The 27,953-nt window shown below is 48.9% G+C and overlaps 2 protein-coding genes across 2 annotated transcripts; both read left to right on the top strand.

The window, feature by feature from the left end:
* Window positions 1-19: 19 nt before the first annotated feature.
* LOC306715087 (bone morphogenetic protein receptor type-2-like) lies at window positions 20-21,105 on the top strand. The gene is made up of 13 exons (XM_079185318.1): window positions 20-916; window positions 8,883-9,068; window positions 9,173-9,352; window positions 11,147-11,254; window positions 11,538-11,629; window positions 13,371-13,601; window positions 15,050-15,164; window positions 16,130-16,290; window positions 16,386-16,533; window positions 16,749-16,885; window positions 17,077-17,249; window positions 17,350-18,668; window positions 19,167-21,105. The coding sequence occupies exons 1-13, from the start codon at window positions 838-840 to the stop codon at window positions 19,427-19,429; spliced, it is 3,192 nt and encodes a 1,063-aa protein (XP_079041444.1). The 5' UTR covers window positions 20-837; the 3' UTR covers window positions 19,430-21,105.
* A 1,502-nt stretch (window positions 21,106-22,607) lies between these two features.
* On the top strand, window positions 22,608-26,908 carry fam117ba (family with sequence similarity 117 member Ba; the record flags this gene model as incomplete). Its single annotated transcript, XM_079185618.1, has 8 exons — window positions 22,608-22,625; window positions 24,439-24,546; window positions 25,023-25,106; window positions 25,249-25,359; window positions 25,885-26,028; window positions 26,137-26,344; window positions 26,463-26,583; window positions 26,683-26,908. 8 exons carry the CDS (start codon window positions 22,608-22,610, stop codon window positions 26,906-26,908), a joined length of 1,020 nt encoding a protein of 339 aa, XP_079041744.1.
* Between the last annotated feature and the right edge of the window lie 1,045 nt (window positions 26,909-27,953).

Below are 27,953 nucleotides of genomic sequence, written 5' to 3'. Positions count from 1 at the left end.
TGCCTGTCTGTCTGCCCAGCGGAGCTCCAAAGCGTCAATGCCAAACGCCGCCGACTGCCTCGGGGAAGATCACACCGAGATATATCCGATCCCTCGTCCCATCGGCGGCCAGGATGGGTGTAATAATCTCCGTCTATCGCTAACCAGAGAAGCTCACTGTTGGCGCCGTTGACTTGTGATTCTCCCCCCCCCCCCCTCTCAACGGAGATCGTGAAATGAGACGGGACGAACTAACTGGCTAGCTCTCATGCTAACATCGGTTAGCGTCTATTGCAGTCAGCTTGTAACCTAACCGAGCTAATTGGCTAACGTGTACGCCACATTCCTGCCTGTTGTGTCGAACGGGTGGACTATTTTTTTAGTTGAGGATGGTCTGTGCTTTCACGAATTAGTTGCACGACGGTTATTTTTGCGATATTTACCTTCTTTGCCCAAGTTTTCTAGCACCAGACAGACCCCCCCCCCCTGGCAGCTAGCATGTTAGCTAGCATATATGGACATCGTTGGCTGGCTAGTTGTAGACGGCAGATCCGCCAAAAGCGTTAGCTGCTCGGTGTGTCTGTCCGGTCTGTGCGGGACTCGATAACGGGACCAACTTTTTATCGGCAGTGAGTGTTCGTTAGACGACCAAAACAACAACAACAACTGTTTTTTTTTTTTTGCCCCATATATATATATATATTTATTTATTTTAATGTGTCCCATGCCTGAGAACTCTGTTCAAGTTATTGAGCTGACGTGAGGACAGCACGGAGGTATCTACTGAACAAGAGCACCAGAGAAGAAGAAGACTTGAAGGAGCTCCAACTGAGAGACCAAAGTCGGCTATAAGCTGTCATGGCTGTGGGCCGAATCACGATGAAATCACTCGCTAAATTTGGGTTTTGCCTGACGATTCTCCTGACTTCTGTGGCTGGTAAGTGGCTTATTAGGGAATTGATTTTTTTTGTTTTGGTAAAGAGGTAAATGTGCTTCTCATGAATATTTGATGCCTTCCTTTTGGGCTGCTGCCTGTATTTGTACCTTGAATAAGATGTACTTCAGCTTCTATTCAAATTATAATATTTTGACTGGGGCAATTACATTTCTGCCATTATTTTTGTATTGGTCATGCAGATTGTCCTCATTATACATTCCTCATAAATCACCATATGTGTCTGTCCCTTCTACTGTCCTCTCCATCTTGGAGTGAACCTTCTTAGATATCTGCCCTGGCTCCTTTTTTTTTTTTTTTTTTTTTTTCTCCTAATCATTCTGTGTACAAAGGCCTGGAAAAACACTGCCGAACATACCGCAGTACCCGTCTGCCAAGTTGTGCCCCTGTTTAAGACTTTTGGGCTGAAGCCAGGCTTCTGTGAGACCTTGAGCATGATAAGATAGGAGCCCGGCCTGCACAGAGATGGAGGAACAGTTCATGTGAGAGATAGGGAACGGGAGGGGGGGGGAGTATGTGGAATGTGTGGGAAGACAGGGGAGGTATTTTACAAGATGGGTAATTTAGGTGATAGAAGTTCAACATGGTGCTTAGGCTTTGGCAGTGTGTGTGTGTGTGTGTGTGTGTGTGTGTGTGAGTGAAAATAGGTGGTGTTGCAGCCCGGGTTTGCTCGTCTGGTGTTACAGCCAAGTGCGTGGGTGTGAATGTGTGTACAACCGCTTCTTAATAATGTATTGTGTGCGTGTGTTGTTGTTGTTGAGGCTCCCCCATCCATTCATAGACTGTACTATCAGAAGCCCAGAGTAATTATGGTTGTAGAGGGAAATATGTAAGTGTGGCTCAGAATTTGAATGAACGGTTACTGTGTTTGGTGTTAAAATAGGGAAGAGACCCTATTTGCATCACATTTGCATCTAACAGACAAGTGTCTTTCCACTTAAATACAATGCCGAGCGAGGACTGTAATTGTTAAAAGTTCCAATGTCCTGACAATATGTTTCTACCCTCTGATTTATGAGCTCACACATGGACGAAATACCGGAGAAAAGAGCCTGCTGCTTATAATTTACAATCTAGAAACAGTGGAGTAGATGAGTAAGGCGAAGGAAGCGGGGTGATTCAGCGGATGGAGCGGGACACGATGCTTTTACTGAGAAGATGAGTTGCCAGGTTGTGACGTAGGATCAGTAGGTGGGGGGGTGGGGGACAGAAGAGTGCAATTATTTTCAAACCAAATCGTAACATTCAGCAAACCTTTTTTTTGAGACCCCCCCCCCCCCCCACACACACACACACACACACAACCCTACAAGAGCGATGCAACGATTACCGGCAGAGGATTGATGCGTTCGCTCGACAATCGGTGCGAGGACGATTGATGGATACCCGTGTGCATGCCTGCCATGTAAACAGCCAATAAATTAGAATCGTTGCACTGTGCAAAACTAATTAGGGCGACAGCCTTTCCCTCCGAGTCTGAGCTCCCAACATGGCTTGGGCTCTGTTTTCACCTCTTTCTCAAATCGTTATTCATTTTCCTTCCACCTGCCACGCTTTTAACCCGTTTGCAGACAGGTACCTGCGGCGTGACCTGCAGGTGTTTTTAAGTAGTGGCATTTAGTTCCTGACAGCCCACATTCAGGGCACTGTTGTCCCATTTTCTTTTGCGGGGGTCCAAAGAGGATTAGAGCAGAAGTATTATACCGGGAGCACAAAACCAGGACTGCTCCTTTTGCTCCGCCTGTCCAAGCTGTGAGGCTGTGTGTCCTCGGCACCACACTGTGGCGTTGACAGGCCCACTGTTCCGCCGACCGGGCCGCTGCTCTCCGGCCTCGCCGGGGGCCACGGCGGGGTCTCTCGGCTCTGCGGTCACATCAGCGGAACGTGAAGTTATTGGCTTGAGTTTAATTTGGTAAACAAGGAACAGACTATTGTCAGAGCTGGCATTTAATCTGTGAGTTGAATGGCAAGGTTAGATAAAGAGGACTGAGATGAGGATGAGTCCGAATAGCTGAAATGCCAAGAACAATACACACTCAGGAATTTGCCTTGGAGACATTTTAAAAGCAGGAAAAGGAAGAGCTGAAATCTCCTAAATGTATTATGGGCTGCAACACCGATTGTACACGACACGGTGCGTTTCCACGTGTACTGCCGTGCAAAGTTTGTAGGAATGACCTCAAGTGATGTCACTTGAGGCAGTGTCGGTTGGCGCTGAGGAACAAAAAAAGCTTCTCATCTCTGCTCGACGCTACATTAGCCGCCGCTAGCACATCACAGCCAGCTGGTGGAGTTGCATTGTGGGTGATGTGGGCGTCCGGCTTGTCAAAAGAGAAATTGTGGAATTAAAAGAAGACGACGTCTGTGGTTGTTCTGGATCGATTTGGATCGTCATTGTTTTATTTCATGAGTCTCACAATGTGATAATTCCAGCAAATATTTATATTTATACAAACCGTAGACTGTAAGAAAGCAGCACAGTAATTGGCGGTGTGTGTTTCAATTAACAGCATTGATTTAGTCCAAAGCCCAGGGGCCCCCTCCACCCAGCAGCATCACCTTTAGCTCTCAAGCTAGTCCGCTGCGTGTGCATTATGGTCTGTTCTGAATGTGGACGAAGCACCGTGCTAGAGGTAAACACAATTATAGTAAATGGGTGGAAGTAGCTCGCAAAATGTTCAAATCAGTTGTAAAGGCAACCGGTGCGTAGAAGCTAAAATAGAGGTAATACAATGATGTGTAATGCAATTTAGACAGGAAATCAAGGAAGGAGTCGTTGCAGACGGCGAAGGATGTAAAAGCACTGCACCCACTTTGGCTCTGCAATATTTTGCACTCTGTCCACATCTTTTCTTCGTGAGATAAAATGACACTAACTGCAGCTAGAAACAGACCAACCAACCCTGGAAATGGGAGGGGAAGAAGAGAGGCACTTGGTCTCTAATACAGCGAGCCTTGTACTCTATTAGATGAAGAAAAAAATCAATGTCCGTCTCTCTTAGTACCTCGGTTTGAGTCGCGAGCAGAGGCAAAAAAGCAAAGCGGGATACAATAGGACAGTGTTCAGCCGGGCCTTCTGCTTTGGCAAAAAGGAGAAATTAGTGGATGTTTTAGAAAACAAAAGGTGCAGCCTTGAGATGGTAACTCAGAGTGACAGCCTATGATTAACACGAAAGCGTTTTTTTTCCTTAACCGGCAGAGACAATAAGTCTGGAGCGCGCAAAAAATGTTGCCCAGAGTATGGATGAGCTGTTTTGGTTAGGTGATTTCTTTGTTAATGTATTTTCATGGTACGAAGCTTTATAAAAGGGCTTTACGGTCTTATTTTCTCTTTAATCATTAATAATGCTTTAATCATGTTACTCTGTGACAGCTGTGATTTTATTTGTTACTTGTGCCATTAGGCCTATAATACTCCAATATTATTCCAACTGAAACATGATAGGGCTAAGCTGGTGTGTCTTTGTATTTAACCGTGGTGTTATTGCGTAAAGTGCTTCCCTGTGTTATTTGTAGCCTGTAGTATCACTCTGTTATATTATAGGATGCCTACAGCCTGGAATCAACAGCAGACAGACGGGGTGAGCCGTTCATTCAGGTTTTAGTCAGGGTGCTTTAACATATTATGCAGCAGGATAAAGAGTCTGAATTTCTACAGTGAAGCTAGTCAACGTTAGCTGTCAGCACAGTCCTGCGGAGCTAACGCTAACGGAAAAAGTGTTGCGTTTCATCACAAGGCTCTCCCTATTCTGAAGCATTGGTCTTAGTTCACGGGACCCGTCTGCTCTCACGGAACAGGTGAAGCCCCGTCATACCAGACAACCGCAGGCTGCAGCTCGTCAAGCTAGTCTGTAGCAGCGGCTGTTCACTTAGTCAACGAGGAAGAGACGTTGTCATAAACAAAGACCAAATTGAGACGCAGCCCGAAACCAAACTTTTGCTTGCTCATAAATAATCTGAGATTATGCCCCAACCACCCCACCCCCCTGTGGTGTGATGGTAAACACCACCTCGCTCTGTCGTCTGTGTTTTCATCACATATTCGGGAAAGTTAAGGTACAAAAGGAGGGGAGGGTGTATATTTGGTATAAATGCATCATGGTCAATAATGGAGGCCTCTAAGCTTTGAGGGGCAGTGTAAGCCCCAGGATTAGCATAACTGTACCAGACTCAGACAGACCCAGACTGAGTGGTGGTGTTTTTGAGGAAGGGGGGGGTCCCGTGGCAACAGATGGGACAGATTAAAGCCCACTCAGCCCCCCCCCCCTACATCTTTAAACTCAACCGGGAGACTTGGAAAATTGGGGATGTCAGCAAAGACTACCAAAAGCCGTCCATCCGACCTCAGCAGCAAGCGCGCACCCAAACAACAGCAGCAGGTACGATTAGGGCCGCCACGTGCCTCTGACGGCCGCCACGTGCGTGCCGCTTTTTGCACGACGAGATTTAAGGCTGGTTGGCAAAAGTAAACGTCTCTACATGGCAACGTGGTGCCAGTTCTCCCCCATCACAGGAGAGCGCGGCTCGTTCGGTGGCTGTGGACAGTGCTCGCGTGTCTGCAGGGGAGACGGCGTGTGCATGTGCACTGAGCACGTTTCATCCTCAACCCCCCCCCCCCGTGTTCCTGCCTTGACACTTAGACATGAACTCGGAACCCGTGTCGCGGGGAGAGAAAATACTCGGTAACATTTAATCAAGTCTCGGACCGCCGTGTCTCGCGTCTCTCCGATGGGCCTTGGCAGCGAGGAAGGAGAGAGCCAGATTAGATCGCTGTTGTTTTTTAGCAGCGAGGGCTGAGGGGAAGGGGGAAGACTGGGGGTGGGAGGGTGCACCGAAGGCCAATTGGGGGAGGAGGTTTACAGGGGGGGGAGATTAGCAAATAACTGGGCCATGGGTAAACACTCAGCAGTGCCCGCCATCATCCAATGAACAGGCTCGGAGCAGAAAACTACTCCGAAGCCTTTTGATATGACTACCCTCTCTCTCCCTGGCTCCCCCCTCTCTGTCCCTCTCTCATCTGCTTCGCTCCACTGGCCTTGCCTGCATACTCTGACCCACAATCCAAAATCCTGCAGCGGAAGCCAAGATCGCACAGCGAGCGCCGCGGAGCAGAACCAGGGACGGAGGCCCGCCACGGCCAATCAGAGATAAACGCAAGAGATTGGCATCCAACCAGAAACGCTCGCAAGAAAGACGGAATTTCTTTTTTAGTCGAACGGCCAACGAGCGGAGTGGCAGACAAACCAATGAAACGTGACTACAGGAGTGCTGCCGTGGCTCAGACTGCAAATGAGCAAGGCCCGGTTGTGACTGCCTGTATCTATTTTATATTGCTGTGAAAACATCAAACAAGTTTCTCCCCAAAAACGACATTTTACAAGATTACATTTGAACACATCATGACAACACGTTAGAGTTTACCTGCTAGTTAGTCATCAGTCTTAACTGAATAGAGCCTGAACGCATCATAATGTGATTCAACGGCAGCCTTGTGCTGCTTACCGGCTGCTAACAGCTAGCTAGCTAACTAGCTCTCCATCTGCGGACACAGATTTGTTGCTAGCAATGTAGCATTGTCAGGAAAAGAAAACAGCGTGTGTCCCCTGAACGCATCGAAAGTGAGTTTAGTGTGTCCCAAACAGATTTTCTGTCAGCCCCCGGACAACGGGACGGCGTTGTATTGAGCTACTAAATCCAATAAATATATCTCAGAGGGCAAATAGCCCCTTTTTGTTTAAAGATCCGGGGGAAATGGTAATTTAAGAAGCAGCCTGTGCACACTTGTATGTAGGCAATGAACCAATTATCTATTATCATTAGGGTACGTGATTTACATAATTAGTTGTGTTTATATGGAGGCATTGCTTTGTATTAATACAACAAAAATATATGAAAATCAACCTTTTGTCCTCGTGGCAATGAAGGGAAAAAAATATCAATCACACTTGAATGAAAACCCGAAATCAATTTCTAGCTAGAATTCAAGACGATAAGCCTTTTATCTGCGGTTTCAGTTTTCTTCATACCCAAGAGCCTCTCGCAGACCAAGTATCATTACGGGGTTTTTCATTTCATAGCCTTGAATTGTGGTAAAAGTATTAATAATTCATGTCGGCCTACAGTATCTAGCCAGCTTTGGGAGAAAGACGGGAGGTACTTCTGTTCTGTTCTCCGATCCTGGCGCGCAAGGTCAGTCCGTGTGTGTGTGGCTGTCTTTGGGTGTTGTCTCCGGCTCTGCACTTCCTCCAATTGTTCCTTTATGTTCCTCACCTCCACAGCCCCTCTCTCCTCCACTCCTGGGTCTGGATAATTAGAAAGGAAGTGTGTAGCTGAGGTAGAAACGCTCATTGTTGAGGCTTCTAAAAGGTACAAGAGATTGAGTGTCACAGTCGAGGAAAGTGCGTAAGTCCCTCTTAACCACACTTTGAAAACCCAGATAATATTGTTAAAGCCTTTGACTTTGCTGTAAACAATCCTCACACATCATTTTTTTTTCATTTCCTTTAGGAGAACATGTACAGTACGAGATAATACGTATGATAATTGTTTATTGCGTGCATCGTCTGCCCCGTTGGGAATCTAACCCTGGCGGTGCCGTCGTCGGCTCGTTGAGATTCAGTTTCCTCGTCAGAAAAAATGAAACATCCTCCTCATACTTAACCCGTAGTTTGAACTCTTTTCCCACTCTGCATGCACACAGCGCGCTCCCCTCCCGGAGGCAAAGTCAGTCCCACTGAACAGTAGGCAGCAAAGGCCCGCAGGTCGAGGGCAGCCGAGGCCCACAGTAGGCCGGGGTTGATAGCTTTATCGGAGGAGGGAAGCTGGCGCCGTGCCCGGCCGAGCCACCGCTCCTTCGCGTCACCCTCTACCCACACAGGCTAGCGTGACCTTCGGCAGGGCACAGTCACCCTCCTCCCTCCACAACACCCCCCACCACCACCACCCCTTTCCGGATGAAGGAAAGGGAGGAACATCGTGTTTCCCTTATCTGAAATCACCCGAAACGCAGGCTGTGTACACAAACGCACAGTCTGACATTGGCTCATTTTGGATCATTGCAGGGAAATAAGCTCTGTGGTTAACAACAAAGTTTGACACTGCCATGTTTTGTGCAAGATAATCTCCACAAATGAACACCACTTTTGTGATTTTTCAAGCCTGAATACAATCGGCAGAAGTGGGAAGAAGGCTGTGAGCAAACCACACCGCGGTCACATGACTTCAAGCTAACGCTAAAGCTAAAGGCGGACTAGTGTGCAGCGTGACGGCGATTAGTCGTCTCATTGATTGATTTTCTGACGCATTTTCTGAACATTAAAATCTTTTTAAGCCTGTGTTATCCACAGAGCATATTTCAGCCATCTTAACCAAAAACCCATTGACTGTGAGACGAGGGTGCACAAATGCATTTATTTAGATGTTAAACATCCATCTCTCATTTATTTTTCATTGCGCCGTGTTCTCGGTCGTCTTGCTGTTATTGATTATATTTTCTATAAGGGTTGTTTTGAGTCCTAGGGTTACTTTTTTTTTCTCTGAGCGTCTGCGTGTGTTTGCATAATGTATGATTTAAATTGCTATTTCTATTGATGATCCTTCCCTGCAAAGACTGCTGCCGTTCTTTAGTTGTGAATTCTCCTTTCAGACTTCTTACAGAAAGATGCTGTGTGATTAGAAATGAACGCGCATATTCAAAGCGCTGTTGCTTCAGTGCGATGAGAATCGACAAAGAGATGCGATGACATGGCATGAATTAATTAAGCTGTCGAGTCGCCTTTTATCTTCCTCCTTACCACACGTGCTCATTAACACAAACTGCCTTTTGGAATTTGAACGCGCTTGTCATCCAACTATTTCATTCGCTTTGTTGCAACCCAGCAGAGCTCGGCTGTGTTTCGCTCCCAAGTTTCTGTCCCACTTAGCTCCAACTCCTCTTGTCTCCCCACAGCGGCGCAGGGCGAGGAGAGGGAGTGCGCCTTCACCGACCAGCAGCAGCAGTGGGAGGTGGATCGAGTGGCGGGGGGCGAAGGCCGCGTCTCCCCGGAGAACACCACCATCCGATGTGCCAAGGGCAGCCACTGCTTCGGCCTGTGGGAGAAAAGTCTCCCGGGCGAGGTGCGGCTGGTCAAACAAGGTACGACTAGAGGTTTAAAATGCTTTGAATTGCTCGTTTTCTTTCACACTTCTATTGTTTTTTTTTTTTAGAGAATCCTAACCCGTCACCTCTCTCTCTGCCAGGCTGCTGGACTCACCTGGGCGACCACCAGGGCTGCCAAGACGACCGCTGCGTGGTGACCAACCTCCCGCCACAGATCCAGAACGGGACGTACCACTTCTGCTGCTGCGGCAGCGACATGTGCAACGTCAACTTCACCGAGAACTTCCCATTGCCCAGCCCCACCACGGCACAAACCCCCTGTAAGATCATTCATGCACACCTGCAACAATGAACCCAATCCAATGGTGTTGTGGTCGGTTTCCTTTAACTTCTAGCCAAAGGATTCCTTTCTAGTCTTAACGCGTCTTCCCTTTTTTATGACCGATGGTCAGCTAACCGACAAAAGTCGGTTACCAAGACGGCGTTCCTGCGCAAATCTATTCAGAACTTTTATTGAAGCGCCGCAACTGTTAGTAAGTTTGCGTCGCTGCCAGATTTGAAGGCGAGTATTCCTCATTTCCGTGTCTTTTATTTGTTTCCGCCTCCCGTTGTGTGAAGGCCTTCGCGCCGTCCTTTTTTATACAGATAAACTGAGTCGGGGGTCAATCTTTAGAGATTTTAACTTCTCCGCCACGGCCGAGGCAATCATGTCTTACACAATCGGGTGCATCGGGCGAAGGGGAAAAGAATGAAGGAAATAGGACTAACGCGGAGAAGAATGGGAGGAACACGAATGCAGGCCCACACGGTCCTGAAACACATACTCCTACTTTCTCTCTCTCTCGTCCTCCTCTTCCTCCCCCTCTGCTCCGTCATACAGCCCTTACGGCTCAGTAAGGTGTCGAACAAAGCGAACACGTGTATTGTTACTTGTTTCTGCCTCCAAAGGTTTAGCTGTGAATGAAAGCAATGTGTGTGGCAGGATGAGGGGGCGGGTTGATGGCGGCGGCGGCGGCGGCGGCGGCGGCGGCGGCTCATCATCTCTCCTTCCCACACATAAACACAAACGCACGCTCTCTCCCGTCTATGTCGTCTCTCCGCATTCCTCGGATTACACAGCGTCTGCTCCGTCTGCGGGCGTGTCCCCGCCGATGACGAGACAACAGCGGCGGGAAGTCGAGGAAAAAATGTAACATTTGGCGTTGGAAGGCGGCTTGATTGATTGATCGCTTTCGTGGGTTGTGTTGTAACTTTAAATCCGGTCTCTGTTTCTGCTCTGTTAACTCCTGACATGTCTGGGCAGATTCGTGCCAGTTTTACTAGAAGTAGTGATCGTAAGCCAAGAAGCTCGGATGACGTCGCTCAGGGCTGGAGGGTGTGAGAAGTAGAAGATGTTTTACCTCAGTAAAAGTGGCAAGTAAGCAAGTACAGTGTTCACGTCAAAATATACTTCAAATACAAATTATACAGAATGTTATATAATCGGATTATAATTTTATTATTGCATTACTTTTATGTTGCAGCTGGTAAAAGTGGAGTTCATTTGAGCTACTTTACATACTGTAATCTATAATAAGAGTGCGGTAAATTTGTTGTCGATTTGAAACCGGTTCTTTGGGCCACTAACCCCCGTGCGTTCGTGTGCGAGACGCGTCAGTCGAAGCCGCCCTCTGGCTCTCCGAGTCATCAATTATTGATAAAGCGGGTGTCTGCGCGTCTGTCAACGGCTTTAATGGAGGCAGAGTGTGTTTCAGCAGACGAGCGGCATATTTAAGGTTGCTGTGTCGTCGTCTCCGGAGTGGTGCTTATGTACACACTTGCGTACCCGAGACATTTAAACGTTTGTGTGCATGTTGGCCTGTGTTTGGGAAGGAAAAACAAAAGAACATGACAACATATTGTGTGCACACTTTCCGGTCTGTCGCACTGGATTGCATCTATTGTACAGGTGTACCTAATAAACTGGTCACGCAGCGGTTGCACACGGCCCTCCTCTGACTTCCTGTTCACTAATCAAAGATTCCCACACACAGGTGTTACACTTTAATGTGCACTTTCTGTTTTTGATGTGTTTCTCCCCCCCCCCCCCCCCCCCCCCCCCCCCTCTCTCATAGACACCCGCCCACTGCGCCACGAAGAGACAATAATCATCGCCCTGGCAACCGTCTCCGTGCTGGCCGTGGTTGCCGTAGCAGCCTTCTTTGCTTACCGCATGATGCGCAGTGAGTTACCATGGAACCGTTCAAGGCCGTTTAAATGCTTCTTCTTTCCTTTGTAGAATTTTAATATGTTATGTATAATAAAAATAAATCAGAGATGATCTCTTCTATAAATGCGTCCCCATGTTTTTTACATTTTCTGAGCTGTGTGTGTGTGTGTGTGTGTGTGTGTGTGTGTGTGTGTGTGTGTGTGTGTGTGTGTGTGTGTGTGTGTGTGTGTGTGTGTGTGTGTGTGTGTGTGTGTGTGTGTGTGTGTGTGTGTGTGTGTGTGTGTGTGTGTTAACAGGAGATTGTAAGCAAGGCCTTCACAACCTGAACATGATGGAGGCCGCTGGCTCTGAGAGCTCTCTGGATCTAGACAATCTCAAACTGCTGGAGGTACGCGGCCACATTGTGTTCTCTGTTCGCCTCTCTACCTCCGTCTTTGTGTCTAGATGGGCTCCAACGTTACAGCTCCACGCTGGCATGTTGTTCTTAGTGACAGTGGTGGGGATGTGTAAATGGTGAGGATGACTCGCCACATCTTTAATACCCCGAATCCTGGATTTTCTCCTCCCCCCCCCGTTTTGAGAAGATGGGAGCTTGTATCATTGGGTCGGATATGTATTCTCACTGGCTTCAGCGTCTCTACACACACAGGAAGTCTGTGTGAAAAGAAGAGTTAGAAAGAGAAAAGAGAAACCAAAGGCATAGAGGCCAAAATACACCCAAAATACATGGAGGTCTACGGTTACGTTTTGTTGTTTCCAATGTGACCTTTTATCATCCGATCGCGGCAGGACGCATTAAGTGACAGGTCAGGGCAAACAAAAATAGGATTCTTTTTTTTTTTTTTTTTTTAGGCTTACACTGACACAGGATCCCGACAACCTGATATGGGAGAGCTCATATTGTGATAGGAAGTCAATGGAGTCTGGATGATATTCAGACACAATGACATAAGCCGGGCGAAGGGATTAAAAGGCGAGCGGAGGAACGAACGCAGGAGACGGAGCGATGACAGATGTAACTTTAAAAGTCCAGTTTAACTTTTCTCAGAATATCATGATTTCTCCATTTGAAAGACGCATTCCCAAAAGGAACGCGAGGCAATTTCAATGCTGCTCACGAGCTTATTGGGCTGGTGGAAGCTGAAAGGAAGATTACTGGTGGTTGGGTAAAAAAAAACAACAACAGAGACTTTCACCCAGGAAACCGCTGTTCTTGTCCCGTGGGAAACCAAGTCAAAGTTGACTTATGTAGTAGTAGACTTCTGGTAAACCTACATTACTGTCCAAACCAGAACCAAAGACTGAGAGGTCCGTCTCAAGCAGGTTTCAAGTCTCTGCAAGTTTGTTATCCAACTGGAACAAAAAGGTGAAATCAGTGCCAGACAAGAAGGCAGAAAAAGAAAACTGATGGCAATCTAAAACTGTATGGTGTATTTAAGACAGCCTTTCTGGTATGAAGTGTCTTCAATGTGACATGGAGGCGTCTCTGAACGTTCGGATCCGGAGAGGTTTGTTTTCTCTTCTCTCTCTTTCGACATCTATTCAGTGGACTTCAGAGCCGAGCGAAAGCGAGAGCGCTATCTTTTCAGGCAGGAGTTTAATTCAGAGCGCTGTCCTTGTGCCTTATCAAATGCAGGCGCTCGTTCTTTCACCTCAAACTCATTGTTGGGGGGGGGGGGAGTCTTACTCAAAGACAAAATAGAGTCTCCTGCTTTTGCAGTATACTTTATAACCAGAGATAAATATGTTTAGCAGATGTGGAGGTGGAAAGAGATGCACTTAATCCTTTCTCAGGCAGAATGTTTAGACCTCAATGCCACAGTGTGTTCCTGCTAATTCAGGACACTAATTGGAAGATTTGGAACTGACTTGAGGCCATTTCTAATCGTTTGACTCCGCTGTTGGCATTTATTAACTTGTTTTTTTACAATCTGACATCTGCCTGATTGGCTGTCTTTATTTGCACGGCTGCTCCTCGTGCGTTTCTTTTTTGCTTCTTTGTATTTGTCATCCAATCTTTCTGTAAACGGCACAAACAGAACAATTATTTCATTCGGTTTTTTTTGTTAGACAAGAGAGAAATAAAGATCCATAAATACATATTTTCTCCCCCCCCCCATCCCCACCAGCTGATCGGGCGCGGTAGATACGGCGCCGTCTACGGCGGCTCTCTGGACGAGCGGCCCGTGGCCGTGAAGGTGTTCACCGCAGCCAACCGCCAGAACTTCCTCAACGAGTGCTCCATCTACCGGCTGCCGCTGCTGGAGCACGACAACATCGCCCGCTTTGTGGCCGCCGACGAGCGGACGGGCCCAGAGGGACGCACGGAGTACCTGCTGGTCATGGACTACTACCCACATGTGAGTAGTGTGTGTGTGTGTGTGTGTGTGTGTGTTCAACATCAAGACAGGAACGCCAGGAACTCCACCATAAATATTCATGCAGATGTACCTTTTAAACCCAATGAATTTGCTGCGCAAGCCTGAAGCATCGTAATCACAAGTCAGCTGACCCCCAGTCAGCCTATGAAAGGAGCCCATTGTGCATCGCGACCATTGCGCTAATGCGCATTGTCATGGTAACGCGGTGCAGGCCAGGACAGGGCAGGAGACCGTGACGCATAATGCATCCAAATAAATGATAATCTCATTAAAACGACCAATTTAATGTGATTTCCTTCAGCAGCGGATGTGGGCATTGCCTTTGTGATTGATTGTTGAGAGGAAAGGTGTGTGTGTGTGTGTGTGTGTGTGTGTGTGTGTGTGTGTGTGTGTGTGTGTGTGTGTGTGTGTGTGTGTGTGTGTGTGTGTGTGTGTGTGTGTGTGTGAGTGTGAGAGAGAGAGAGTTTGTGCGTCGGGTCGACCATGGATTCATCAAGGCTGATGGAGATGATTGAGGAAGGAAATGAATCGTGTACAGAATCCGTTCTGGTGTCTCGATATTCCTCATAAAACGTCGTGTTTGCACCAAATCCTTTAATCAGAATTCCTTTCCGCTTGCAAATATCCCATGGCTCTGCAAGGCTGTTATTGGGTGGTGATAAAATATTCTTGAATTCAGTTCTGTTGTGAATCTCCAAGGGGAGGTCAAAGCACAAGGTTGGCCTTCTCTAACGTTCTGATGATGTTTTTTTCTCTCGTGCCTCCACGGTGGACGGAGAGTCCAAAAAACGGGAATAAAGTCTTAACAGTTTAACCCTCTGAACCTCAAGCAGTTCCGGGACGTTTTTCTCGCTCCTGTCACATTTTTCTCTCTGTGGCCTTCATTTTCTCTGCAATATAAAAGCCCCGCCCCTCTATGGAAGCAGAACAATCATGGCTCAAACAGAGAGAACTCAAAAATGTCTTTTGTGCAGAATAACAAAGTTCCAATGTCAGAAATCATGAAGAAAAGAACGCAAGTTTGAATGTTTTTTGATAATTTGTTTTAAATTTTCAAGGATTTTTTGCTACGTGACTCTTAGTCTCAGCCAAGTCAATCATGGCTTAGTAGTTGCGCTGAGATGCGTCGAATTTAATGCTTTTTACAGGATCTGGTTTGAGCAAACGCTTTATTCAGGGCGAGATCCTTCAGAGGAAAACAAAACGTTCCGCTGAGCTAGCTAGACAGTCGTCGTCTTTCAGACTGGGCCCTCTACTAGTGCCCTCTGAGCTACATCCATACGTTTTATTAACTCCTCCACCTTTCAAATCACGCTGTTTCAAGTGGCAAACAGCATTTTTGTAAATGTTGTTTTCACCCCCTCATCTGTGTGCCTTCTTATCCGTTTTTTTCCTCTGTATCCCCCCTCCCCCCCTCTCCCCCTCAGGGCTCTCTGAGTCGCTACCTGGGCGTCCAGACCAACGACTGGGTCAACAGCTGCCGGCTCGCTCACTCCGTCACCCGCGGCCTGGCTTACCTGCACACGGAGCTCTTCAAAGGAGGTGAGCTGGAGGCCACACGCACACACGTCAGAGTTAATTACATAACTGCTCACAGTTTACTCAAGCTACTGAAACACATCCGAAGAATTGTGGTGGAAAACAGGAAAGCTTTCAGTGCGTGTAGCCCTGTTAGTTTAGATTATTTTCAAAAGGCTTTAGTGTGTGTGTGTGTGTGTGTGTGTGTTGAGCCCTCTTACAACCCGCACCCTGCAGCTCCACGTGGCTCTGTTTGGCTTGGAGCGCTCTGCATCCCTGCATTTTGACGCACGTACACACGGTGTGCACGGCCCAGCCGAGGGTATTTATAGACTGGCCTCAAGCTAGAGAGTGTAAAAAAAAAAAGAAAATAAATAAATCAGTCTCAGGGGGCCGAAGTGACAACTGAACTAAGCATTTGAGCCTCGAGACTGCACCTCCTCCCTCTTTCATCGGCGCAGATAAGGAGCGCAATAGAAGGGATTCTGTTTGTGCGAGCGCGTGACAACTTTTCCGCAAGTAGGCACAGCGACAGAAGCGCTTGTGCGCGGCTGCGAAACAGCGAGAAGCCTGAGCACAGTCGCCATCCTCCCCCTTCTCCAGCAGATAACTGTGGTGGCTGCCGGGACTTCCAGCCGGCCGCTCACTGCGCCCTCTGCTGGACGGCAACACACTGCAGGCGGAGAGGCCCCTGTGATCGGGTCTTAATCCCATTGTTGTAGATTAGATTAAAGGGTTTTAGCCGTCTGTCGACAGCGCAGCTTGCTGCGGGCGAACAATGAGTAATGAGTGGAATGGAAAGCTGTGTGAAGGGATTTGCTAACTGTTATCGGTCCATTCGCAAATACCACAAAAAACATGCCCATCTTTTGAAGCGCTAACATGTTTTGGGAGCACTGTGCCGGTTTACACGTTTTAATGAAAGATAAATTAGCCCCAATCCGTTTTGTCTTCTCCTCATCCTCTCTTTCCCCGTTTCGCCCATCAAGACCTGTACAAGCCGGCGGTCTCCCACAGGGACCTGAACAGCCGGAACGTCCTCGTCAAGGCCGACGGCACGTGCGTCATCATCGATTTCGGCCTGTCCATGAAGCTGACGGGGAACAGGCCGGCGCGTCACGGCGAGGAGGAGAACACCGCCATAAGCGAGGTGAGCGTTCGGCAGCTTCAGGATCTACGTCTTCCTCGTCTCGCCTCCCATCTCTTTTCGCCGTGACTCACCCTGCTTTTCACTCCGTCTGCCAGGTGGGGACGATCCGCTACATGGCCCCGGAGGTCCTGGAGGGGGCGGTGAACCTGAGGGACTGCGAGTCGGCGCTGAAGCAGGTGGACATGTACTCCCTGGGCCTGATCTACTGGGAGAGCTTCATGAGATGCACTGACCTCTTCCCTGGTGAGACACAGACACACATACTTGTAGTTTTTACATTTTTACTTCCATCATCTTCACCAACAGCACAAGCCCCTCCCACGCCGCAGACAGCACAAAGCCATTAAATACGCATTAATCTTATCTGGGAAGCAGATGGCGAAATGCACATCCATGATGAATATTTCTGCCCCGTGAAAAATGTGTAAGACGCGTCCTTCCTCGTCCCTTACCTCCAGGAGAGTCGGTGCCAGAGTACCAGATGGCCTTCCAGGCGGAGGCAGGGAACCACCCGACGTTTGAGGACATGCAGGTCCTGGTGTCCAGGGAGAAGCAGCGGCCCAAATTCCCCGAGGCCTGGAAAGAGAACAGTTTGGTACGTCAGTGTGTGTGAAAAGACGTCAAGAGAACTGCGTGTGTGTTTATTAGTAATGCAACGGATGGTAAAAATCTATAAAAGATTATAGCAGCTGGTCTACAAGGCTCCAGAATCCAGGCGATGTTTCTATAGCGAGTGTTCATATTGCTCGTATTGTTGAATATCAAAACCGTGTCTTCTCCTCCCAGGCGGTCCGCTCTCTGAAAGAGACGATGGAGGACTGTTGGGACCAGGACGCAGAGGCCCGGCTCACGGCCCAGTGCGCCGAGGAGCGTCTGGCGGAGCTGCTCCTCATATGGGACCGCTCCAAGTCGGTCAGCCCTACGCTCAACCCCATGTCCACCACGCTGCACAACGAGAGGTAGGCGTGAACGCAGAAAGACCTCTATCGCCGCGCTGCTCGTTTCAAATGTCGTCCTTAACGTGGTTCTTTTTTTTTGCCTCTCCGTGTGTCCCGCCAGAAATCGCATGACGCCGAAGTCGGGCCCGTACACAGACCAGACGTCCACTTACATCGAGGAGAACGAGGGCGTTGCCAAGAACGCGCAGGCCGACACCACCGGCTCGGTGAGCGGTCGCGCCGGGGCCGGGACCGGAGAGAGGAACAGGAACTCCATCAATCAGGAGCGCCAGCAGCAAGCCAACGCCCGCCTGCCCAGCCCGGAGGGCAGCAGCACCAGCGCGGGGCTCAGAGGCAGCCCCTCAGCCTCCACCACCACCACCACTATCATCTCCGACTCCGAGGGCACCACAGGGTCCGCCACGGTCCCCGTCTGCCTCCACCTGACCCAGGAGGACCTGGAAACCACCAAGCTTGACCCCAAGGAGGTCGACAAGAACCTGAAGGAGAGCTCAGACGAGAACCTGATGGAGCACTCGCAGAAGCAGTTCTGCTCCCCGGATCCGCTGAGCCCCGGCAGCTCCAGCCTCCTCTACCCGCTCATCAAGATGGCGAGCGAGGCCGCGGGCACGTCGGAGCCCGCCGCCCCAATGCCCGCCACCATCTTCCCCCTGCCCAAGCAGCAGAACTTGCCCAAGAGGCCGTCCAGTCTGCCCCTGCGCACCAAGCCCACCAAGAAGGAGTCGTCGTCCTCCTCACTCAGGTTCAAGTTCGGACGCTCTGGGAAGTCCAACCTGCGGCAGGTGGAGGGCTCAAAGATGAACATTGGTGCAGTGACGGGCACCAACGCAGCGGCGGAGGCTCAACGGGGCGCGGGCACAAACAACACACCCGCTCTGCGCGACGCGCACGCCAACGGTAGCGCCAACGGCACCGCTAACGGTCACGCCAGCGCCGGGGTCTCGACCATGGTCGCAGGCGGGGCGACGGGTTTCGGAGGGTCCGGCGTAACTCAGAACGGGTCCGCAGACGGCCGCCTGAGCCTCGGCGTCATCACAGCCAGCCCCGACGAGCACGAGCCGCTCCTGAGCCGCGAGCGGGAGCATCCCGACCCGAGGGAGGCGGCGCCGAGCGTCGCGGCCCTCCGCTCGGCCCGGCCCAACACGAACAACAACAACAGCAACACCGGCCACGGCAGGGGGGACGGGGAGAGTGGAGGAGAGAGCGACGGGGGGGAGGAGGAGGGGAGCGGGGAAGGAGGGAGCAGGGAGACCACGGGGCCCCCAGGAGAGAGCTCGGGGTCCGGTGTCGCTGCCCCCCAGCGGGAAGCTCCGGTCACCATGAGAGGGGAGGCCCTGCTCAGGCAGCCCAGAGCCCGCCGGCCTGAGAGACCCAACTCCCTGGACCTGTCCTTCACTACACAGGACCTGGCCTCACTAGGTGACTGACTATTTATTTAGGTGCATTAAATTATATTATTATAAATTGTTGAATAGATCGATGATACCGTACTTTGTACACTACACCAATTTTACACGCGGAGAGCAGTTTGCCCGTCATGTGGCCTGTGAAAACAAACCATGATGTCATAATAACATAGTGATGTCATCAGGTTTATCTCAGCTTGGGAGTGGAGACGATAGAGTTACATACTGGGGCTAGGAGTTGGAAAGAAATGGGCATTTACCAACTAATGATTGGTTGCATTGTGGGAAATGTAGGATCCACTAAAAGGTCAGGATAGCTTCTGCTTCCACCTTTTTTTTATTTTGATATGACGTTTTTTTTTAAATAACATTTCTCCAACTTGATTAAAGTTTAATACTGAATTGCCGGAGGGTCCTTTAAATGAATAGAAATGCTAAACACACAGGTATTGAATATGTTTTCATGTAAAAAGCTCCAGGGACTGATCAGTGTCCCCTTCCTGTCTTCCAGGCGAGGGCCTGGTCCAGCCGGACGGGGCCTTGGGGCCGGGCGGCGAGAAGATCAAGAAGCGCGTCAAGACGCCGTATTCCCTGAAGAAGTGGCGGCCCACCACGTGGGTCATCTCCACGGACGCCAGGGGGCCGGAGGTCAACAACAACAACAACGGGTCGTCCCGCGGCCAGGCGCACAGCCAGAGCCGGCCCAAGTCCAGTTCGGCCATCTACCTGCGGGGGGGCAGCTTGGCCAGCGAGCCCAGCGACACGCATGTGTGAAACGCGGGCTCTCTGACAAGACTGAAAAAATATATATAATAATAACAACAACCAGAGAGCGTTTGGTTTGTGTCTGATGAGCTCCCTGCTCTCAATCAGCAGGCGGAAGCTCCGGAGCGTCTCGTGAACAAACAGTCTGAGTCTGATCGTGTACAGTAATTAGGTCCGTCTCACTCCTGTGTGTCTTTCTGATGATGGCATTGCTTTAAATGGAATCCAGCTATGCAGCATTCTCATCCGCTTCTGTTTACGCGTTTTTATTAATCTCCCCTTTTGTCTGTTTATTGTTTTTTACCACGTTTCGTCCTGATTTCTTTCCTCTTTTTTTTTTTTCTGTGTGCACTTTGAACCGACTAAAATCAGTGTTTAGAAAAGTCCTGTCTGTTTGCGACCACGACAAGAAGTGGTCTCTAAACTGAAAAATAAAACTGAAAAATAAAAGGCGACGACAAACAATCAACACTTTGAGCGCTCTCGTTGGCTGCGTCAAGCGGCGTTTCGGGAGCGTGCTCGGTAAAAAGCATCGACGGTCTTAAAAGACGGAACAAACTGCTCTAATCTTTATTTGTTTCCTTGATTTGTATGCAATACCAATTTTATTTTCGCCTGTGTATCAATTTTTTTTTTTTTTTGTATCATTTTTAATTGTGCAATAGGATTTAGCTTTTAGAACGCTTTCAATGTTTTGTTTTTTTTAACGCCTCCATTCTTTTGGTTGTTGTTTCAATCCCGTTGTTATTTTTTTAATGTTTATCTCTGTTGCACTTACGTATTGTCACAATCGTTTTGTAAACAATCCACCGTACACTATCACCCCCCACACACACACACACACACACACCTGACTCGAGAGCAGAAAAAAAACAAATGACAATCCTCTTTCCTTCTTCTCTGGACTATTTTTCGGGGGGGGGCACAAACTCTTACAATCAACCCAAACTGACTGAAACGTGGGTTTTCATGGAACTCCCTCTGCTTGCACAATGAACACCAGGAATGGCTCAAACTCCGTAGGGGGGGGGGCTTTTAACGCTACAATCACCGGAATCAAACCTGCGGAGGGATCTGTTACATTGGCCGACTCCCATCCCTGTCCCGCCATCGCCTAACCTCACTGTGGACTCTTGTTCAGCTGCCTGTCAGTCGACTGAAAGACCAGAAACACTAAGAAAGCCCACATTCTGCTCCTTGAACCGGTTGTCGGAAAACCCATAAAGTAACCTAAAAGAAACCAAACCCCTCTGAAGCACGCTGGATATTATTTCTGCTTCTCCTCGTCTCATCCCTCGATGTCCGAACGACTGATTCCTGCGCGTGTGAGTGTGCACGTGTCGTGTTTTCCTTTTTACGAGCATTAGATTTGTCGGGCCGTAGCGCTGTACAGGCGTGCTGAAATGTCATCATTCTGTATTTTCAGGCGCTGCTTCAGGGCATATGAAAATATCTCATTTATGTTTTTGTAATCTGTAATTTGTATGAAAAAAAAACCAACATATGTATGTGTACTGCATTGATATTTGCATCATTTTTATGGAATTCTGTTTTTGTTTTTTTTTGCATTCAATGGACACGGCCTTCGACTCCATTGCTATGCATCTGCTCGGTACAGTTTCTGTAAACATTTTCAAGTCAATATGGAAGAAAAAAAACTCAATAAATGTATGAAATAATCGTTAGTTATATTTGTTAAGGTCATATCTTATTTGGGTTGCAGGGATTTTGTTCTGAAAGTACTGCAACAGGAAAAAAAACTAGTCATTTTATAAAGAAGTTAATTTTTTTCCAATATGTTGCACTATTCCTTTAAAACCTCTCCCTTGCATGTATTGCTATTTCGGGAGCCATATTAGTTTTTGCATAACATACATGAATATATTAAATGTGGACCCCGTCGTGGACACGTCTCCCAGACTTCCCATCAGTTGCCACAGTTGCCACAGTCGACACACGAGGGAGACATTTCCTCTCTCCATGTTGTTTACCTCGCTTTCTACCCGCCGCCGTCTGCTCCACGCGCCCTAGCAACTGCAGCATCAGCACGAGCGGGCGCAGCGTTCGGTGCGCTACGTCAGAGCTCTCCTTCGGCAGCGTCAAGTCGGCGAGAGGCAGCCGGGACCGCACCGGAAGTTGAACGACTTCCATTCAAAATGATAAAAAAAATGTGTCAAACGTGGAGTGGAGTATTCTTAAATTTGGACCCTTAGTTTGGAATATTTCCACATTTTTTCAGGGGGCTTAAGTTCACATGGCAAACTTGTTGCAGTGTACATTTAAGATTGATTTAGGTGTTTTGTATGAGCTACTGTTAGTCCTATTAATTCTACTTTCCCTCCCACTCGATTTGTCTGATTTGTTTGTGTGGTAATTGAGTTAAACACATTAATTAAAAACCATACAACAGGTAAACACAACACTGAATGATGGCGGTCTGACATTAAGATAGGGCTTTAAAGTCATAAAATACAGCAGGACATGGACTAATGCCAGTTGATAAAGTGCATTGCAAGTAAGTTAGCACAAACCATTAAACTCACGGTACACCTGTGAACTCCTTTGGAATACATTTTAAAAGGCTTTTACTTTGAAAACAACGACCGGAAGTGTCCGCGTTCATTCCCCCGCGCTTTACACTGGTACCTCTCCCGTCGTGTCAACCGAGGCTAGCCCAGCATCACCGCCTTCTTCTTTCTATCCCCTTCTGCATTTTCTGTCCTTCTTGTAATTTTGTTGTTTTCCCGACATCCTCGGGACACAGCGCACTTTCCTCTTTTCTTTTCTATTCTTTCATTTCTTCCTCGACCGGGAAGCGTTTCGGTGGCCGCTCCAGCCGTCGTGCCGCATCAGCCGAGGGGAGAAAAACATCCATCCGCGACGACGAGGAGGAGGCAGGGTGCGAAACACAGCAACGCCCATTTTGACACCTCCTGTATCACTACCGTCTCCACGAAAGACGTGTTTAGTATCTTTTTCTATGTCCGCGTGTTTATATCGAAGAGGCCTTTCCCTCACTTGTAGCCTGCACCGACGGTTCCCACCGCGTCTTTGACGCCTTCGAGTAGCGGCGGACATCAACAGGGAGCCGGGGTGCTGCCTCCATGCCCCTCTGCATGCAGCGAGGCTCCATCACGTTTCTGCAGGTGAGCGGGGTTTCTCCTCACGCGCATATTTAAATCTCAACATGGACGATGCTCTGCTGGTATGTGGAGTTTAGGTCTGGACTAGCATGGAGTATGTTTTGATGATGGTGATTATATCATGCGGGGGGAGGGGGGGTGGGGAGCGAAGGGGGGGGGGGGGGGGGTGCCAGTCTCCCAGTAAACAAAATAGTATTTTATTATGTGTACGTGATTGCATGTGGATTTGCTATTCAGGGAGCAATCTTTCAAAATAAAAGTATTGTGATATTTGATATTTATTGTGACATTTAAAAGAATTGCACAGTTAAGGCAGTTGTGTAAACTATAGCTGAATCAATTATTGATTCGTCGATCAACAGGAAATTAAACCACTGTTTTAATTTGTTGAGCAAAAGCAACTACAAAAAAAATCCACCGCTTCTGACTTCTTTAAGTAGATATTTGCTGGTTTTCTCAGTCGACTATGATGTATTGTGAATAGTATCATAGTTAATTGGCTATTTTTGTTGGACAAACTCACGGTTGAACAAAATAAGCAATTTGAAGGGCATCAATTTGGACTTTTATACGATTAATGGTGAGAATAGTAGATGTACATCCCTACTTTCTGTGCAAGTTGACTGCCCCACTTTTGCTCTTGGCAGATCAATAAAGGTCTGTCTGGTGTTATGAGCTTATCTGGTTTTAAAGGGACCCCCACAAACCTGAAACACTACCAGGTAACACAGTACTACTAATACCAGTGCTGCTGCTGCTGTCAGCCTTCAGGACATTGCAGAGGAGTGCAGGAACAGCAGCTCAAATAAAGACGGCTGAGCATTTTGCTGCTATAGACCTCTGATGCCCTGTTTACTTACACACACACACACACACATACACACACAATGAATGAGTGTCAATGAAGATCAGTCGGCCCCGTTCCCTAGCAACAGCGATGTGTGCTGGTCAAGGCCCCCCCCACCTCTGCCAAATTTAGCTCCTGGGCCAGTCGATGCTGCTGTGTGTTTGTGCGTGTGGCTACATGCTGCATGTGCAGCGTGTTTGTTATCAGGATTATGTCGATGTTCAGTGGTAGCACCCATGCTCCACAAATAGATAAATGCACTCTCTATGCTGCAGGGTGCTTTGCATTGAATTAGAGTAGATTCTGTTCAATACAATCAGGAGTTTTGCTGCTACAGCCTCACTCGGTCTGGTATGAGCAGTAGCTTATATGGCTAATCTTAGCTGACATGCGGGTTTTTACGGGTATGGATGTATTTATACATGTTTGTTTTTCAATGCAAATCTGAAATAAGGATTTAAAATTCGCTGATGCCCCGCAAGGGCCCATGGGTGTCAGTGGACACGTGCACCCTAAAACATGTTCCTGCAGCTCTGAATCCGGGTCAGTTGGGCAGAAGCCAGCACCTGCCCCCCTCAGTGCCTCCCTCCCCCTGCTTTAAGCTGTTTTAATGGCATTAACCAGGGGGTTGTGTGAGACTCAGAGAGGAGGGGGCATATCTGCTCTGCCCAGCACGGAACAGATTAACATCAATCTGGCAACACACACACACACACACACTCACTCAGAGACACGAATGCACACACACACAAACCTAGACAGAGAGCCACGAGCTAATCCCGCAGGCCAGCTGTGTGTTGATGATTTGTTGATGTGTTTAACATGTGTTGACAAATAACTTGTTTACATCAACACGGCAGACCTGACTTGCCTCCTCTCTCTATCTCTCTCTCTCTGTCTTTCAGACGGCACCCGTGGCCTTAACGTCCCACATCTTCCCGCGGTTCTCCCCCGCGTCCTCCGGCGTCCCCCGCTGAGCGCCCCCACCGCTCCTCATTCTCCTCTCGGTCTCCCGCCACCGCGTCCAGCTGTGGCCCTCGCAGGGCGCGCTCGCTGGCTCTCACCTGACAGGTCCCCGGCCTCAGGACGACAGCCAGCACCTGCAATCTCCCTACATGAGGGACAAAGCGACGCAGGTGAGTGCTGTGTGTGTGTGTGTGTGTGTGTGTGTGTGTGTGTGTGTGTGTGTGTGTGTGTGTGTGTGTGTGTGTGTGTGTGTGTGTGTGTGTGTGTGTGTGGTGCATGAGTCTTCTTTATATGCACAGGTTGAATTCAGACAAATAACATATAATGCATGTTTGTGTGTTAGCATGCTAGCATTTGCTAATCAGGCACAGGGTGCTTTCAACTGAATGCTAACATTAGCATGCTAACATGCTCACCAGTGCAATGCTAACATCCTGATGTTTAGCAGGTTAGCATTTAGCGTGTTAGCATTCTAACAACTCCAATAAGCACTAAATACGAGTACAGGTATTTGTTGATAAACCAAAATATTGGACACATGAAGATCTTCCCCTGATGATGGCGCTAGATGAAAAGGAGCACTAATGAATGTCTTTACAATGCTTTTTTTTAGCTCTTACCATACTGTATGTTGTGTGTGTGTCAGACCCCCAGGGCCTGGGCAGATGAGAGGAGGAGGGGCTCTCACAAACGCTCGGCCTCCTGTGGGAGCACCGACCAGCTCAAGGAGGTCAGTCTCTTTCCTGAATCTACAGCCCAAATACACAAACTTGTAGTTTGCCTTTTTCTGAGCATCGTGCGGCAGTTACGACTCCCTCTACACTTGTCTGTTTACATCTATATGTCTGTCTGTTAAAACCTTCGCTTTCCAGATTGCCAAATTGCGTCAGCAGCTCCAGCGCAGCAAACGCAGCAGCCGCCATCGGAGGGATAAAGACCGCAAGTCCCCGTTCAATGGCAGCCACACCATCATCCAGTCGCAGGTAATCAATAGAGACAGCGTGCTTGAGAGAGACCACGTGGCTCACACACACACACACACACACACACTCCTGTCATGTAGCCGTGTCGGTGACGGTGGTCATGTGCTCCCCGTGGAGTCTGCCGGAGTGCAGCTGTCCTGCTTTCTGGGCCTCCTTGTGAGACAAAGAGAGAGGGCGACCGGCTGGAGTTATCGTGCAACTTTTTGTTTTTTCTCACAATAGCTTTGACAAAAGCTCATTAACTGATACAAAGGGCCAGCAGCTAGCAGCAGCTTTTTAATAGATGAAGAGCCATTTGCATTATTCGAAGATTTTGATTATTGCTCGTCAAACTTAAGTTATGGAGCTGTAATTTGTCATGTATCTATGATTTATGGATACCTATGTTGGTATTAAAGTGCAGCTGTTTTTTATCCTTTGTGCGGAGCAATAAGACAGATTTATGAAGCACGTGTTTCATGTTTTTCACTGCATTTACCTGCAGAATCCATCTGAACTGTTCGGGTCTTTGTGTGTCTTTTGCAGTCGCCGATGCCCAAGACCATCCTGATACCCATCCCCATCTCCAAGTCATCGGCCCCTCGTTTCCGCAACAGCGTGGAGGGCCTCAACCAGGAGATCGAGCGCATCATCATCCGGGACACGCCTGAGAAGGACGAGACCATCGTGGTGAGTTCTGAGAGAAATATAAAAACGTTTTTAACGACCACTGTCCGGGGTTTAAGACCCCCGGTGCTACGTTGTTATTGTGACCTCATTTGTGTGTGTGTGTGACAGCCACAGGATGTCCCAGATGGGCACCGCGCGCCCCCACCGGTCCCCCCGCAGCGCAGCAGCAGCACCCGCAGCATCGACACGCAGACCCCCTCGGGGGGAGGCCTGAGTGGTAACCACAGCAACAGCAGTAGCCGCCCCGACTCCATCTCGCCCTCCTACCTCACCGTCCTGAACGACACGGGTGGAGGCAGCCCCTATGAGGACAAAGGTGACTAACACACACACACACACAGTACACGTGCCCTGCCAAAGTCTCTTCGAGCGTTTTCTGTTTGCTCACCGTGACCTCTGACCCCCCACCCCCCCCTTCTCTCCCCTGTCCTCAGAGCTGGGCCCCTGCTCCCCGCTGCCCAAGTACGCCGCCTCCCCCAGACCCAACAACAGCTACATGTTCAAGAGGGAGCCTCCAGAGGGCTGCGAGAAGGTGAAAGTGTCTGAGGAGACCATGTGAGTAGAAGATCTTCAACACACTTTTTCTTGTAACCACTTGCATCGTTACGCTTGTTGTTGTGGGGGCTAAATGTGTCCCTGCACGTGTGCTTCCAGGCCCAAACCCCTGCAGGCGCTCCCGCCCTTCCTGTGCCCCGACCGCAACAAGGTCAACTTCATCCCCAACAGCGGCTCCGCCTTCTGCCTCGTCAGCATCCTCAAGCCCTTGCTGCCCGCCCCGGACCTGAGCTTCCGCTCCGCGGTGGGCCTCCGGAGCCTGTCCCCGGCCCTCGTGCCTCTGTCCACCCAGCCCTGCCTCCTGGAGGAGCCCGAGAGCTTCTGACGGCCCACGAGGGCTTTAAAGTCAAAAAGAAACCCCGCCCCCTCTACGAAATCAGAAAACATTTAATAAGAAACAACCCCTCTGCTCCAAAAAATTAAAAATAAATTTAAAAAAAGCCTTCAGCATGCCAGCTAAGCTCTCTCTGATGTCCTCCTCTTGTTGAAGCGCTTCCCACTGCCTCTCCTTCTCAGACGACCACGGCCTGAGAGTCCTGCAGCGGCTGACATTTCATCGCTTTCTTCTACCTTCAGTGCTGGTTATGTTCCTGTTTTTTCGGGGGAGGAGAAAAGGGGCGAAAAAAAGGACAGACTCTTTTATTTCATCGTATTATACCATGGCGCCTTTCCACGGACATATCTCTTTTTCTATCTGTAGTTATTTCTCTTGATATGTAAAATATGCCTTCCATTATTTGAAACAAAGAAAAAAAAATGGGGGCCGCTGGTTTCCTTGGAGGCTAATTTATTGGTGCTGCCAGATGTAACGTAGCAAAACTTGAACGGTCGCGAACAAAGGAGGAGTTGGAAAAAATAAATGTGCCTGATATTTCAGACCGCAGCGCTCGGGTCACGTGCGTCTCTCTAGCACGACGCGCGTGATGTCGGCGCTACGACGGCCATAGATACATGCAGAAAGGCGGCCAAGTGGGGTGGTCCGCAGAAACAACCCAATATTTAGACCTAAATCCAGACGTTTTATCAGCCATTGTGCTGGTACAGGTACTGGTAACAGCGAGCTGGTTTTCCCGCCCCCTGCCGGCCGGTGTGTGTATCGGTGGGAAACGCGGGCCAGGGCTATGACGTGTGCAGCGCGTGTTCCACCTGTGTCCACTTGCCCCCCTCCTTCCATCACGACCAACCCCCCCTTCTGTTCCTCCTTATTTATTTATTTTCCCGCTCTCGCTCTCCTTTTCTTTCCCTCGCGGCCACCGTAATGCTGATTTTTTTTTTTTCTTCTTCTTCTTCTTCTTCTTCTTCTTCTTCTGTCTTGCTCGGCTAGTCTCGTGAAATGTGTCCCGACTGGGGAGGGGGGGGGGGCTGAGCAC

This window comes from Pholis gunnellus (genome assembly GCF_910591455.1).
Source record: "Pholis gunnellus genome assembly, chromosome: 24".
Taxonomy (NCBI): domain Eukaryota; kingdom Metazoa; phylum Chordata; class Actinopteri; order Perciformes; family Pholidae; genus Pholis; species Pholis gunnellus.
This window is presented reverse-complemented; position numbering and strand designations above follow the sequence as displayed.